The sequence below is a fragment of the Trichophyton verrucosum genome (assembly GCF_000151505.1).
Source record: "Trichophyton verrucosum HKI 0517 chromosome Unknown contig00845_1.f1.exp, whole genome shotgun sequence".
Lineage (NCBI taxonomy): Eukaryota > Fungi > Ascomycota > Eurotiomycetes > Onygenales > Arthrodermataceae > Trichophyton > Trichophyton verrucosum.
The window spans coordinates 44,982-56,044 of NW_003315233.1; the positions used below are offsets into that span (position 1 = coordinate 44,982).

At 47.2% G+C, this 11,063-nt stretch overlaps 3 protein-coding genes across 3 annotated transcripts; 2 read left to right on the top strand and 1 right to left on the bottom strand.

Annotated features, from left to right (window-relative positions):
- Window positions 1-2,631: 2,631 nt before the first annotated feature.
- Window positions 2,632-5,917, top strand: TRV_06945 (WD40 repeat protein; the record flags this gene model as incomplete). Its single annotated transcript, XM_003018998.1, has 6 exons — window positions 2,632-3,249; window positions 3,324-3,972; window positions 4,073-4,252; window positions 4,338-4,610; window positions 4,677-4,990; window positions 5,063-5,917. 6 exons carry the CDS (start codon window positions 2,632-2,634, stop codon window positions 5,915-5,917), a joined length of 2,889 nt encoding a protein of 962 aa, XP_003019044.1.
- A 1,119-nt stretch (window positions 5,918-7,036) lies between these two features.
- On the top strand, window positions 7,037-8,155 carry TRV_06946 (ubiE/COQ5 methyltransferase, putative; the record flags this gene model as incomplete). The annotated part of the gene is made up of 5 exons (XM_003018999.1): window positions 7,037-7,231; window positions 7,283-7,387; window positions 7,465-7,807; window positions 7,882-8,055; window positions 8,124-8,155. 5 exons carry the CDS (start codon window positions 7,037-7,039, stop codon window positions 8,153-8,155), a joined length of 849 nt encoding a protein of 282 aa, XP_003019045.1.
- Window positions 8,156-8,477: 322 nt separating this feature from the next.
- TRV_06947 (uncharacterized protein) lies at window positions 8,478-9,290 on the bottom strand (the record flags this gene model as incomplete). Its single annotated transcript, XM_003019000.1, has 1 exon — window positions 8,478-9,290. The coding sequence occupies one exon, from the start codon at window positions 9,288-9,290 to the stop codon at window positions 8,478-8,480; it is 813 nt and encodes a 270-aa protein (XP_003019046.1).
- Window positions 9,291-11,063: the final 1,773 nt, after the last annotated feature.

Below are 11,063 nucleotides of genomic sequence, written 5' to 3' on the forward strand. Positions count from 1 at the left end.
GGCATCAGCGCAAATGCCAAATTACCGCTGGAAGCCGATGCATAAAGGGGGAAGGGGAAATAGTTGCGAAAGCCCCCCTGATCGCTGACCTTCCTCGCGATGGCCGTGGCAGTTGATCGTTTCCCCAGGAACTTCAGGAGATAATCACGCTTACATTCCTGCCGCTGGAGGATAAAAAAGATGATAGCCTTGGCTTTCTTTCTGCTCTTCTTTTCCTTTTTGTTCGTTATGCCTTTTGCCGCAGCGTGTCTCTATCGTCAAAATTTGATTGATAATCCCACCCTCGGCAGGCCTCTAGACCACGGAAAAAGAAACGAAGGGCAAAAGGAGTTTTGTGCACCTCACAGGTGCAGTCAGGCTACAGCCAGTGTCTGTTCATGTGGATTTACAGCCCAGCTTCCGTACCCGCCCCCCACCTTGCTGGCTGCCATTTGTCCTCTCGCACTCCTACCCCCGGACTGAGCTTACATATGAAATGGCAGAGGCAAACCCTTGCTGGGAGGGCCCCAGCCATTCTCCTGGGGAGACGCAGACACATCTTGCGCAAGCGGATCCTCCCACCGCAAAGCGTACCAAGTGTAGAGACGCAAGCCAGTACGTAAGTAGAACTCGGGGAGAACGCACATCCTCCTTGAAGATGTGTGCTGCCTTGCAGTACGATATAGGCATCCAGCTATCATGCTGTCATCGACTCCCCGTCGCCCAGGCTCAAACGCCGCCCATCAAGACCAGTCTTCTCCAGTGTTGCCCACACAGGCTCCCTCTCCCACTTGGCTTTTCTTGTGACCCCCCAGCTGAGCCAGGCGCTCTTATTCGACCGAATGGGAGGACCAGCAAACTAGCTCATGGAGCAGCAAATCTTATCGTTGCTGGTGTGTTTGGCTCCGCCTGCTCCGCTTTTTAACCAGCAGTCCCTCGCTTGTGGTGTCCTTGATCTGATCCCAGCCACAAGGATCTGGGGAGACGGGACCCAGCAGCAGCCATTCTACAGGCAGAAAGGAAGGACGAAGAAGAAAAAGAGAAATCATCCACTTCAACGAACAGTTGGGAATGAAACATGCACGGAGTGTATTTTTTCTTTTCTCTGCAATCGAGGAAGCCTGACAAATGAGCGGGTTGGTCTGCCGAGCACTTGCTTGCGTCGTTTATATCGGGAAAAAACGCCTCCCGAAGCCGCAGAGGAAGAGAAAGAAGCTGACCAGAAGAAGACGAGATAACGGCCGGGGGAGTTCAAGTCCAACCAACCCTCTTCGAGCCCACCAGAGCAGATCCTGTGTCATAGTAACCGCACTAAGTGACTTTTCCTGGCACATCAATTTACAGTACTTATCTCCCCATACTCTCAGCCTTCCGCCCTACCAGAGGAAATTAAAAGGAGAAAACAAAAATTACAACGACAACAGCCATTCCGGGAGTTTATCGTATTTCCAACCGCCCATTGATTGGATGTTCTTCCCACAGAACAAAGCCGCAGCTGTTCGAATTCTTCCCCATTGTTATTCGGCCCGCTGGCCAACCGCCGTGGATAGAATCTACAAAAGGGCAGCTAACTCTTTTTGTATGGAGAAGTGAGCCCTTCTCGCCAGTTGCGGAGTACTTACGGAGTATCTGCTCCAGTTGTCTACGGGGAGAGGGGACAGATTAGTTAGCCATCTACTCCATACAAGCACTCTAAAGTACGGGAGGTACTACGGAGTACAAGTAGCGATATTCCTAATCTCCCAAAACAACCCGACTCCCGGCCGCGGACAGCCACATGAGCATATACATTTCATGTAACGACGGAGCTGAATGACGTCCAAGCAGCAGGCAGAGACAAACATCGCCTCAGAAAAGCAGATAGACGCATATCAGCAGAAACAGACAGTTGGACCAGGGGCTGAGCCGAACAGAAGTATTATTATTAACTGATACATACGGAGTACTACACTGGCCGCTCCAGATATACATCACTGCCTGACTGACTGACAAAAAAAATATAAGCACGGCTGCGCTTCTGGATCGTGGCTGGGCAGCCGCCTGAGTTAAAACTCTTGTATGTCCCACTTGATGCAGAGGGATCGTTAATTCGCTGGCCCGTTTGAAATTCGATATCTGGTTATTCTCCATCGTCGCCATTGCTGTCGTCCGCCTGTTATCGTTACCGACGAAATAGCCATCTGTCTACCTGTGGTCGTGCTGGACCTGGCTATCTCTTTTCCGATGGTCTACTGAGACTAGCCTGGAGCTATTCAGACCTCCTGGTTTCGCTAACAGGTTGAGCTTCCCGCTATGAAATGCCTTGCAATCCATCGTACGAAAGGCATCACCGAGCTATCTTGTCGCTGAAGTCGATCATCCGTTTCATGCCTGGCTAGGGGATCGGACCTGCATACACGTTGGTTCCAGAGTGTCGAACGCGCCGTATAACTGGAGTCAAGACCTTAGAACTGAAGCCCTTTCGAAAGGAAGCCGGTCTGCAAAACCAGAATACTGCTTAGCAGAAAAGTGGGAGTAGAGGAGAAGGACGGATACCAGGAGGAGAACGGGGAGCGGTTCATACACTTTTTCGAGGATACGGGAATCTGAATACTCTCCGTCAATCGAGCCCGCAACGGGCGTACGACCGAACCCCCAACCGGGGCCGATGCCATGGCTCTTGCAACTGCATCTACCCAGTTCCTCCATCTTGCGAACGTCTTCCGACTCCTCAGCCTTCGAAGCGATGCCGATGATATAATTTTGGAGCTCCTGGGCAGGTTCTCGCTGGATCGAATATACGCTGATAGCAACCGTGAGAAGTTCCAACAACTTGTCAGTACTCTGCTATCGCAACTCAACGCTGTCCTCTATATCCAGCGCCTATCGCTTCCTTCGGACAAGGAGCAGGTTGAAGAATATGTGGGGTTCCTGGCGAATTGGGAGACCATATCGCGGTCCATAGAATTCGTATTGCAGGTTGTTCTCGAGGGACACGAGAATCTGTTCAATGTCCACCAGCAGCTGGATGTGCAGCTGGCCGACCTTGTCTCTACAGCGTTACGTGTACTATCATTTCATCCCAAGAGCCTTCCAGATATAAAGGATCAGAAGCACCGGTTTGCTCGAATCCATCGGCTCCTTGATAAACTACACGACCGTTACCCAGGCCCAAGACCATGTCTCCTACTTATCTGCCGAGACATGGCTAATGCGTTACGTATGGATCCTACATCGCTCCCGCTGCCCACAAAGCTGATGAAGGAGATGCCCAACTTGGCCCTGGATTTGGTATGCTCCTCCCTTCCATATATCTCGTTATCTTACTCCTTTTATTTTTATCCTTCCTACATTGTTAAAGCTAGGTTGCTGACCGTATAACGAAGTACCCATTACATGACTGCTTGTCGGAGCGATATGTCTCTACTATTGCTGAGCAGGAAGGCCCCTTTAACAATTGGCTGACACAGTTTTTGGCTCTGAGAGATATCACTCAGTTCGTTGTTGGCGCCTCGATTCAGTATGCAGTTTCGGAGGAGACTGAAGACTTTGACCTCCCAGCCTCATGTGCCAAAACTAGAGATGCAATTCTATCCAGTCTGGATAAAATATACATGCCCAACAATTACCCAAAACTAGAATTGCTGTCCATGTTTAGCGAAGCATTCCGAACTATTTTGCCAGATACACCCCCAATCAATGGATTCCGAAATTTATCAGGGCTTCTTGGTGACGTCAATGGCGTAGAGGCCATCAAGTCATTCTGTTCATCGCTTTCAAACAGACAAATCATACATCGATCAAGCGACGGACCTTTGATGCATGCAATTGCAGAGGTGAACAGACGCATAACTCTTCTTGATGACCCAAATGAGACTTCCGAGGACATGGTACCTCGAGTGCCCCGAGTATATGCGCTAAATTGCAAGTCCTGCCACCTTGCTGGAAATACTCAATTACGGGTTCTAGAGCAACTTGAATTTCCGGTGCGTTTCTTCCGTGCAACTCTCTCTGGTGAGATAATACAGGCATTAACATTACCCGCAGAAACCGACCGAAGGGTCTGAGATTGGCCTACCCTCAAACACGAAATGTGTTCAATGCAAACAAGTAGTAACTCTTGCGCGCGAGATACCCCTCATCAGAGAAACATGGGAGCTACTAAATGATGTTGAATACAATGCCGATCCTCCCAGCGAGCTACGGCACTTCTCCCCTCCATATCAACTCTTTCCACCCAAAGTTCGTGACGTCAACAAATATACCTTACGTTTTGATTCCGGTAAAACTGATAGTATGCATATAGATACTCTCCGATCCATCATCATCTCTTAGGCCTCCGCAGAGTCCTAACCCAAACCCTAGCCCGATCACTATAGGGAGATCTCCTACCACCGCTACTAGCATATCACCAGTGTCACCCGATACAAGGCACGCTTTTGAAGATATTCATAATCAAGAACATTCATTAGGGTCAATAACGGAAGTGGTTAGCCCTGACGCTGAGATTTCTAGACAACATCTTACCAATACATCCGACCATTCCGCCCATAATGGTTCTGAGACCCATCGCAAGCAACCGGTTAAGATAGCAGATATCCATCGTACGGCAAGTCAGCATAGTGTTTCACCTCCCCGCCTTGGTACCTCGAGTAAGTCATTGCCTGGGAGGAAAATTTCGAGGTTGTTTAAACCGAAGAGAGAACACCGATCTACAGCCTCAGGGGATGCAAGCTCCCATTCGTCTGGATCAATGGAAAACCAGCGACCAGAGGAAATCTGCCTGAAGAATCTGACTAGTGCCGCAAAATCCCAAGGAAAAGGGAAGGTTTCAAAACTTATGAATGTCAGTCTTTCACAGAACAGCACCAATGCCCTATTCTGGATGCCCTCGACAATTCAAGTATGGGATGTTGGTGTGACGCCTGCAGCCGTGACTAGGATCATTCCCACCGAAGGCTCATGCCTCCTTGCTGCTGTTACGAAAAGATATCTAGCGTATATCGTTGGAAGCAAGGATCAAAAACTCACGGTGTGTGCATGCTATTATTACCTTTATTGTTTTGTTTCTATCATCTGGCAGACGCTCATAACTATTCCGTAGCTTCGAATCACCAATCTTTCTTTCCCCACCGCTGCACCCCTGGAATATCAAATGCCTTCATCTCAGTGGTGTAAGAGCATTGCCATTTGCCCAAGAGAGTCACACGTTGCTGTCGGATTTGAGAATGCCACTGTTCGATTCTTTAAAACCACCATGTTTGAGCCCCAAAGGGAGTTCCGTCTTCATAACCGATACCATACCCCTAGCGAATGTGAGAAGTGTCCACCTGTCGACACTCTCTCATTTTCGCCAGATGGGGAGACGCTCATAGCAAGCACAAGAAATGCGAAAGGCGTAATACAAACCTTCCTTCGTCGAGCATCAACGTTCACTTTCCAAGAGCTCTCCAACTGCCACTATCCTATTCCACTACATGAGTCGGAAGATGGAGGAATTTCGTCAGTCCTGTATAGGCCCGGCGTAGGTGGAGAAGATGACTTGGTGTGTATCACAACATGGACACAATCAGGTACACCGTTATTGTTGTCTCCCAAGACTGGGCATCGGGTCGAGATCAAAGCCGATGGCTCGGGACATGGACGTCGTCTCGGCACACGGGTACAATGTGGCGCTTTCTCCTTAACTGGAAAACAGCTCGGCATGGTAAACGACAAAGGCCACCTCTACCTTGTGACTAACCTTAACTCAAGTGTGATGGAAGCACGAAGGCTTGCTACTACCAAGGAGCTTACCGCAAGATGCAGCTTTTTCGCGATGTCGTTCATGGTACTCCAGGGTGACGAATCAATAGTCCTCGCTTGGGCAGATGTGAACAAAAGTGTGGGTTATATTCGCAGGATACCAATTCCATTTACTGTACGTATACAGCCCAACCCCGCTTGCTTCCCGTGGTGATACTAACGTATGTTGTACAGCATGGCGAGTCTACGGTGACGGACACCGCTTTGGCCCATCACCAAGATGTTACTGAACTTCCCGGAGACATTAGTGGCGGCACTTATTCATCATTTACTGACAGGTCTGGTGATACCTACCAGAATGCCACTCAATTGCCATCTCGACCTGCTGCTCGGTATAGGACCGTATCGTCGCGCCCAGTGGAGCTTCCTGCTACCGACGGGCTGAGATCCTTATCTTTAAAAACGCAGTAGACTGGGGGTTTTCTAAGACCATGAAACAGGAGATCCCGTCCTAGTTCTGTCAAGGCATGCTCTTTGTGCTACGACATCGCACCCAGACGAGGAATCTGGACATATACTTACAACTTCAGCCTTAAGCCTCCACTCACACTAGACGGGAGGTGGAGGTGTACCTTCAAGCTGAATGTGGCTTCGCGCCGTATCGGGATCAGACTCGGCCGGATAATCACTCAAGCTCCACTTGAACCAAGCCAACAAGCGACACCTGAGACGAACGGTAACTATTGACGCAGCGGGCGGCAGATGCCCAGTCTGAACGCCAAAAACTTGTAGGGAGACGATAGTTATTTTCGCTCAGACTTCTCCGTCAGTCTATCCCGACGACAATCCTTTTTGTTTTGGGAACATATCCTGCTTATTATTATTTAACTACTGGCGCAATCTCGACGGAGGACCAGGTAGCCATCAAATCCAAGATGAGGTCATACCGCACTTCCCGAGGGGAATCTGGACATGTACTTATTTATGCACGTTACTTATACGAGACGAGGGGGAGTACAGCTCTTTTGCTTTTGGGCCTTGAATCTAGACACGGATATTACATATAATTCATTCTAATTGTATTAGTAGCTCGGATGAGAAGTAAAATATGAAAACATGAAAGCCGTTGGAGGGTCCAAGCCCCTGTTATGAGTTGTTTGCTTCTCTCCTACCAATCAGAAGATGGTTGTGACATACCCTCCTTGGCTGCTACTCGGAGGCGTTAGATATATAAACAATGGGGAAACAGACAAGGGCGGGAGTGAATATCCGCTATTTTTGCACTCTGAAGCCACTGTATTGGCATCTTCTGCGGGTTATTTGACAGGCAATTATGGAGAACCAGCGGGTTTATAACGATGTTCAGAAGCACTATGGTTTAGCCGCTAGAACTAGTGACGATAACGCCTATAGCCGAAAGGTGGCGGCGGCCTTTGGATACAGCGAGGAAGAACTGGCCAACACGCCGGCAAACGCCAATCTTGGGCTGAGCTGCGGCAACCCACTGGCATTGGCAAACTTGAAAGAGGTCTGAGATTTGTTTAATTGATTTGCAATATATCGCTAACTCGGTAAATAGGGCGAATGTGTGATTGATCTCGGCTCTGGCGCCGGATTCGATGTATTCTTAGCTGCGAAGGCCGTGGGTTCTACCGGCAAGGTCATCGGGGTAGACATGAACAAGGTAATGGGGGATAACCATTGTGTCCAGTAGTTTGTTCAGACCATGCCGTCTAGGTGCTGACATTTGTTTTGGGATAGGACATGCTCGAGAGGGCCAACAAGAACAAGGAAAACGCAAAGGCAGAGAACGTATCCTTTGTCGACTCGCAGATCACGGCCATCAACCTCCCTGACTCCGTTGCCAATTGTATTATCAGCAACTGCGTGGTGAACCTTGTCCCCGAGTCAGAGAAGCAGCTTGTTTTCAACGAGATGTTCCGGCTCCTCAAGCCAGGTGGTCGAGTTGCCATCAGCGATATCCTTGCTAAAAAGCCACTTCCAGCAGAAATCCTTAATAGCGTGGCTCTCTATGTTGGCTGCATTGCTGGTGCCAGTCAGGTTCAGAACTACGAGAAGTACCTTCGCAAAGCTGGTTTTGACGGTATGTTCCAAGGGGGTAGTTGGACGACTTTGGATTCTCTAATGGCCATGTATATGTGCTCACGATTCATACAGAAGTCCTTATCATCGACACTAAATCCGACCTGAACGTTTATACAACCGCCAAAGACGATGGCCAGGCTACTAGTGGCTGTGGCACGAAGAGTAAGCCAGGCTGCTGCAGTGGTGGAGTGGTCTCAGCCGAGTCGGCGGCTGAAGTTGCAAATGTTGACTTTAACGAATGGGCGGGTAAGTTATATAACCTGTTTTCTTTTCTTTTCCGACGGAGACTCCACAGACTATTGACGAGGTCATAGGTTCCTTCAAGATATATGCCATCAAAGCATGAACAAGTTCCCGGATCTCTCATTTCCAAGGCCTGAGTGTCCTTCTATCGAAATAGATGAAAGAATATTTAATTCGAAAGGCGGGTAATTGTTAATCAATTCGAAATTAGACTGCCATAATGAATCATGATTTTGAGCAGGAAGCTCAGGCTCTTTCCCAGGCTCTTTCGTTTCTCTCGTCGTTTATAAAGGTAAACGGTCCAGGGATCTTCGCCGAGAAGGATAGACGGATCAAGATATTAAAAAAAAAGGAAGAAAGGAAACTGTTATCATTCCAGGGTTGGTCTCGTTATCGACGACCATGATTTTGGACTTGTCGGGATATCATCCCTGATCCATCACCTGAAAGATGGTCATGTTGTTGACCATGCAGCTTGTGTTTGGTCCGCATCCCAATTCAGCACGCACAGATTGCTCATCGCAGTCCCCTCGCATGCTCGCGATTATTCTTGCGGCCTCTTCGCAAGGAGTGGTGTCTTCACTCCACTGTTTAGATGAGCTGGGGGCGGACACACAGCCCGATGATGGATTATTATTATTAGCGGCATCAACTTGGGGCTTGGTGCTGTCAGCCGGACCAGCGGAGCAGGCCTGTGGTGCTGCAGAGGGTACTCTTTCAGCCACTACTGGGGCTGGACATTCCCGGGGTTCCTGCTTCGGCCGGCAACACCTTGATGGTGCAGGACTTGCGTGAACGGGTGCAGGCGAAGATTGTCCCACGGTTGCTGCTGGCACCGCTGCTGGAACCACCGCTGGCACTGTTGTAGCGGGTAACGTTGCTGGTGAAGTTACTGGTGAAGTTTCTGGTGCAGTTGCAGGCCCTGTTGCCGGTGCAGCTGCAGCTGCAAGGACCCGCTTCTCAGGGGCAGAGCTAGGGGTGTTGTTGTGTTCTTCAGCGTATGCGAGATACTCGTCTATCTTTGCGTCCGTGACCCCAAAGGAGTTCAGCAGCGATCTCAGCATGACATTCTGTCTCGCTACCTTCCTGGCTGCGGTCTGCACTTCGATAGTGACGTCGACTCCATGGCGTTCGTATCGCTGGAGCCGGGCTTCGAGGTCCTGGATGTATTCCTTCCGGCGGGCGCGAGAACGGCGTTGGTTCTCGCGAACACGAGCAGCTGCTGGATTGGCAGCCATGGCCAGCCGTCATGGTCTCCCTAGCGGGGGCGTCTGGAGGCCAGCTGGCGACAAACGGACATGCCAGGTCGATCTTCGAACGCGGTCGTTGATCTGTCGAGGTTCTGATGAAGTCGAGAAAGTCGAAGATTTTTCGCAGCGCAAAAACAAGGCAGAATTTAACGTTTGGCGCCAGAGCCAATCAGAGGACGCCCGTGACATGCAGCGCTAGGCTGTTTATATATAGTACGGAGTATTTCTTCTATTTTATTTACTATCTACTATCTACTGTCCGTATTTACTTGCTGGCTACTTTGCTGTCTCTGGAAAAGGATGGTGGATGGAGGGATATATTTGATAGAGGTCGATATATCCGCCCGAGTGGGATGAGGGATGCATGCCTAACTAATTTTACTCTGCTCCAAGCAGCCAGGAGAAAGAGTACCCTGTGGAAAGACGAGAACCGAGGGAGCAACAAGGGCGAAGCTGAGCAGCAGAGACATGCAGAGGAGGAGAACGGGATACTCCGTAGCGTCGTCTTTTAACGTGGCCGTTGGGGCTATATATGGGGCATTCAATTCTTATATTCATTATTCTCATGCATCCGGAGACGGAGTACGCCGTTTGAAGACAGGCATCGCCGTCTAGATAGCTTCAATTTTATTCTAGAAGACGAGAAAAGTCGGGCCCAACCTTAGCAGTAACATGCTCATGACGAAAAGCACTAGAAGTCCTTAGTGGTGGCCAGTTATGTCCTCCAGTGGAGGCTCTCGAGGGGCCCCGTTAAGGACAGGGATGACTGGTGAGCCAGCTAACTAACTAGTTAGCTAGCTAGTATAGTTACACAAGAAAGTTTGAGCGGCGAGCTACGCTCGCTGCTAGGTATTAGTTATCTAATTAGTAAATAATACCTAGTAGTAAATATTTAATTATATATAGAGATACTTATAATATTAAATAATTAAAGGCTTAAAATTTTATTTTATTAGGCCTAATAGTTATAAATATAAAATTAATACTTTATAGCTAGTAGTAGTGGAAGTATTTTATAGCTACTTAGTTACTATAATAGGGCGTTATATATTAGTAATATAGATCTTAGGGGTATTAATATATAATTATACTACTATTAGTATAATATTCTATAGGTATAGGTCCTTTATATTAATATTAATTTAAAAAGTATTTTCCCTAAATACTTCTCTTCCTTTCCTTATATATAGGCTTCTCTTACTTTAAGAAAGCTCTTTATTGGATATCTAGTAATTAATATTAGATATCTAATGATTAAACTCTTTCTTAGTATTTAATTTCTACTATAGATTTTATCTAGAGGTAGATAATTTTATTACTCTAAATATTTATTTCTAAATTATATTATTTAGTTTATTTATCTAGATCTCTTTATAGTATAACTCTTACTTTTACCTTTTATATTATTATTTAGATAAGGTAACTTATTAGTATATAAATTAGTTAAAGTAGTAGCTATAATATTACTATTACTATCTCCTAAAAAATTATCTAAACTATCTAAGTCCAAACTAGAAGAGTTTTCTAATAAATCTAAATCTATTATTATATTTTTAGACTATATAGAGGAAATATCCTAATCTTTAAACTTTTTAGTTGAAGGAGGAATTACCTTAGGGGCCTATAATATTAAGTCTAAGCTTAATTTTAGAGAATTAAAATAAGTTTTCTTACTAATAGAGGTTTGAGTAGTTTCCTTTAAAATTTATTCTATTACTATATCGTTATTAGAAGTAGAGGAGAGGGGGGTAGTAGTTAATA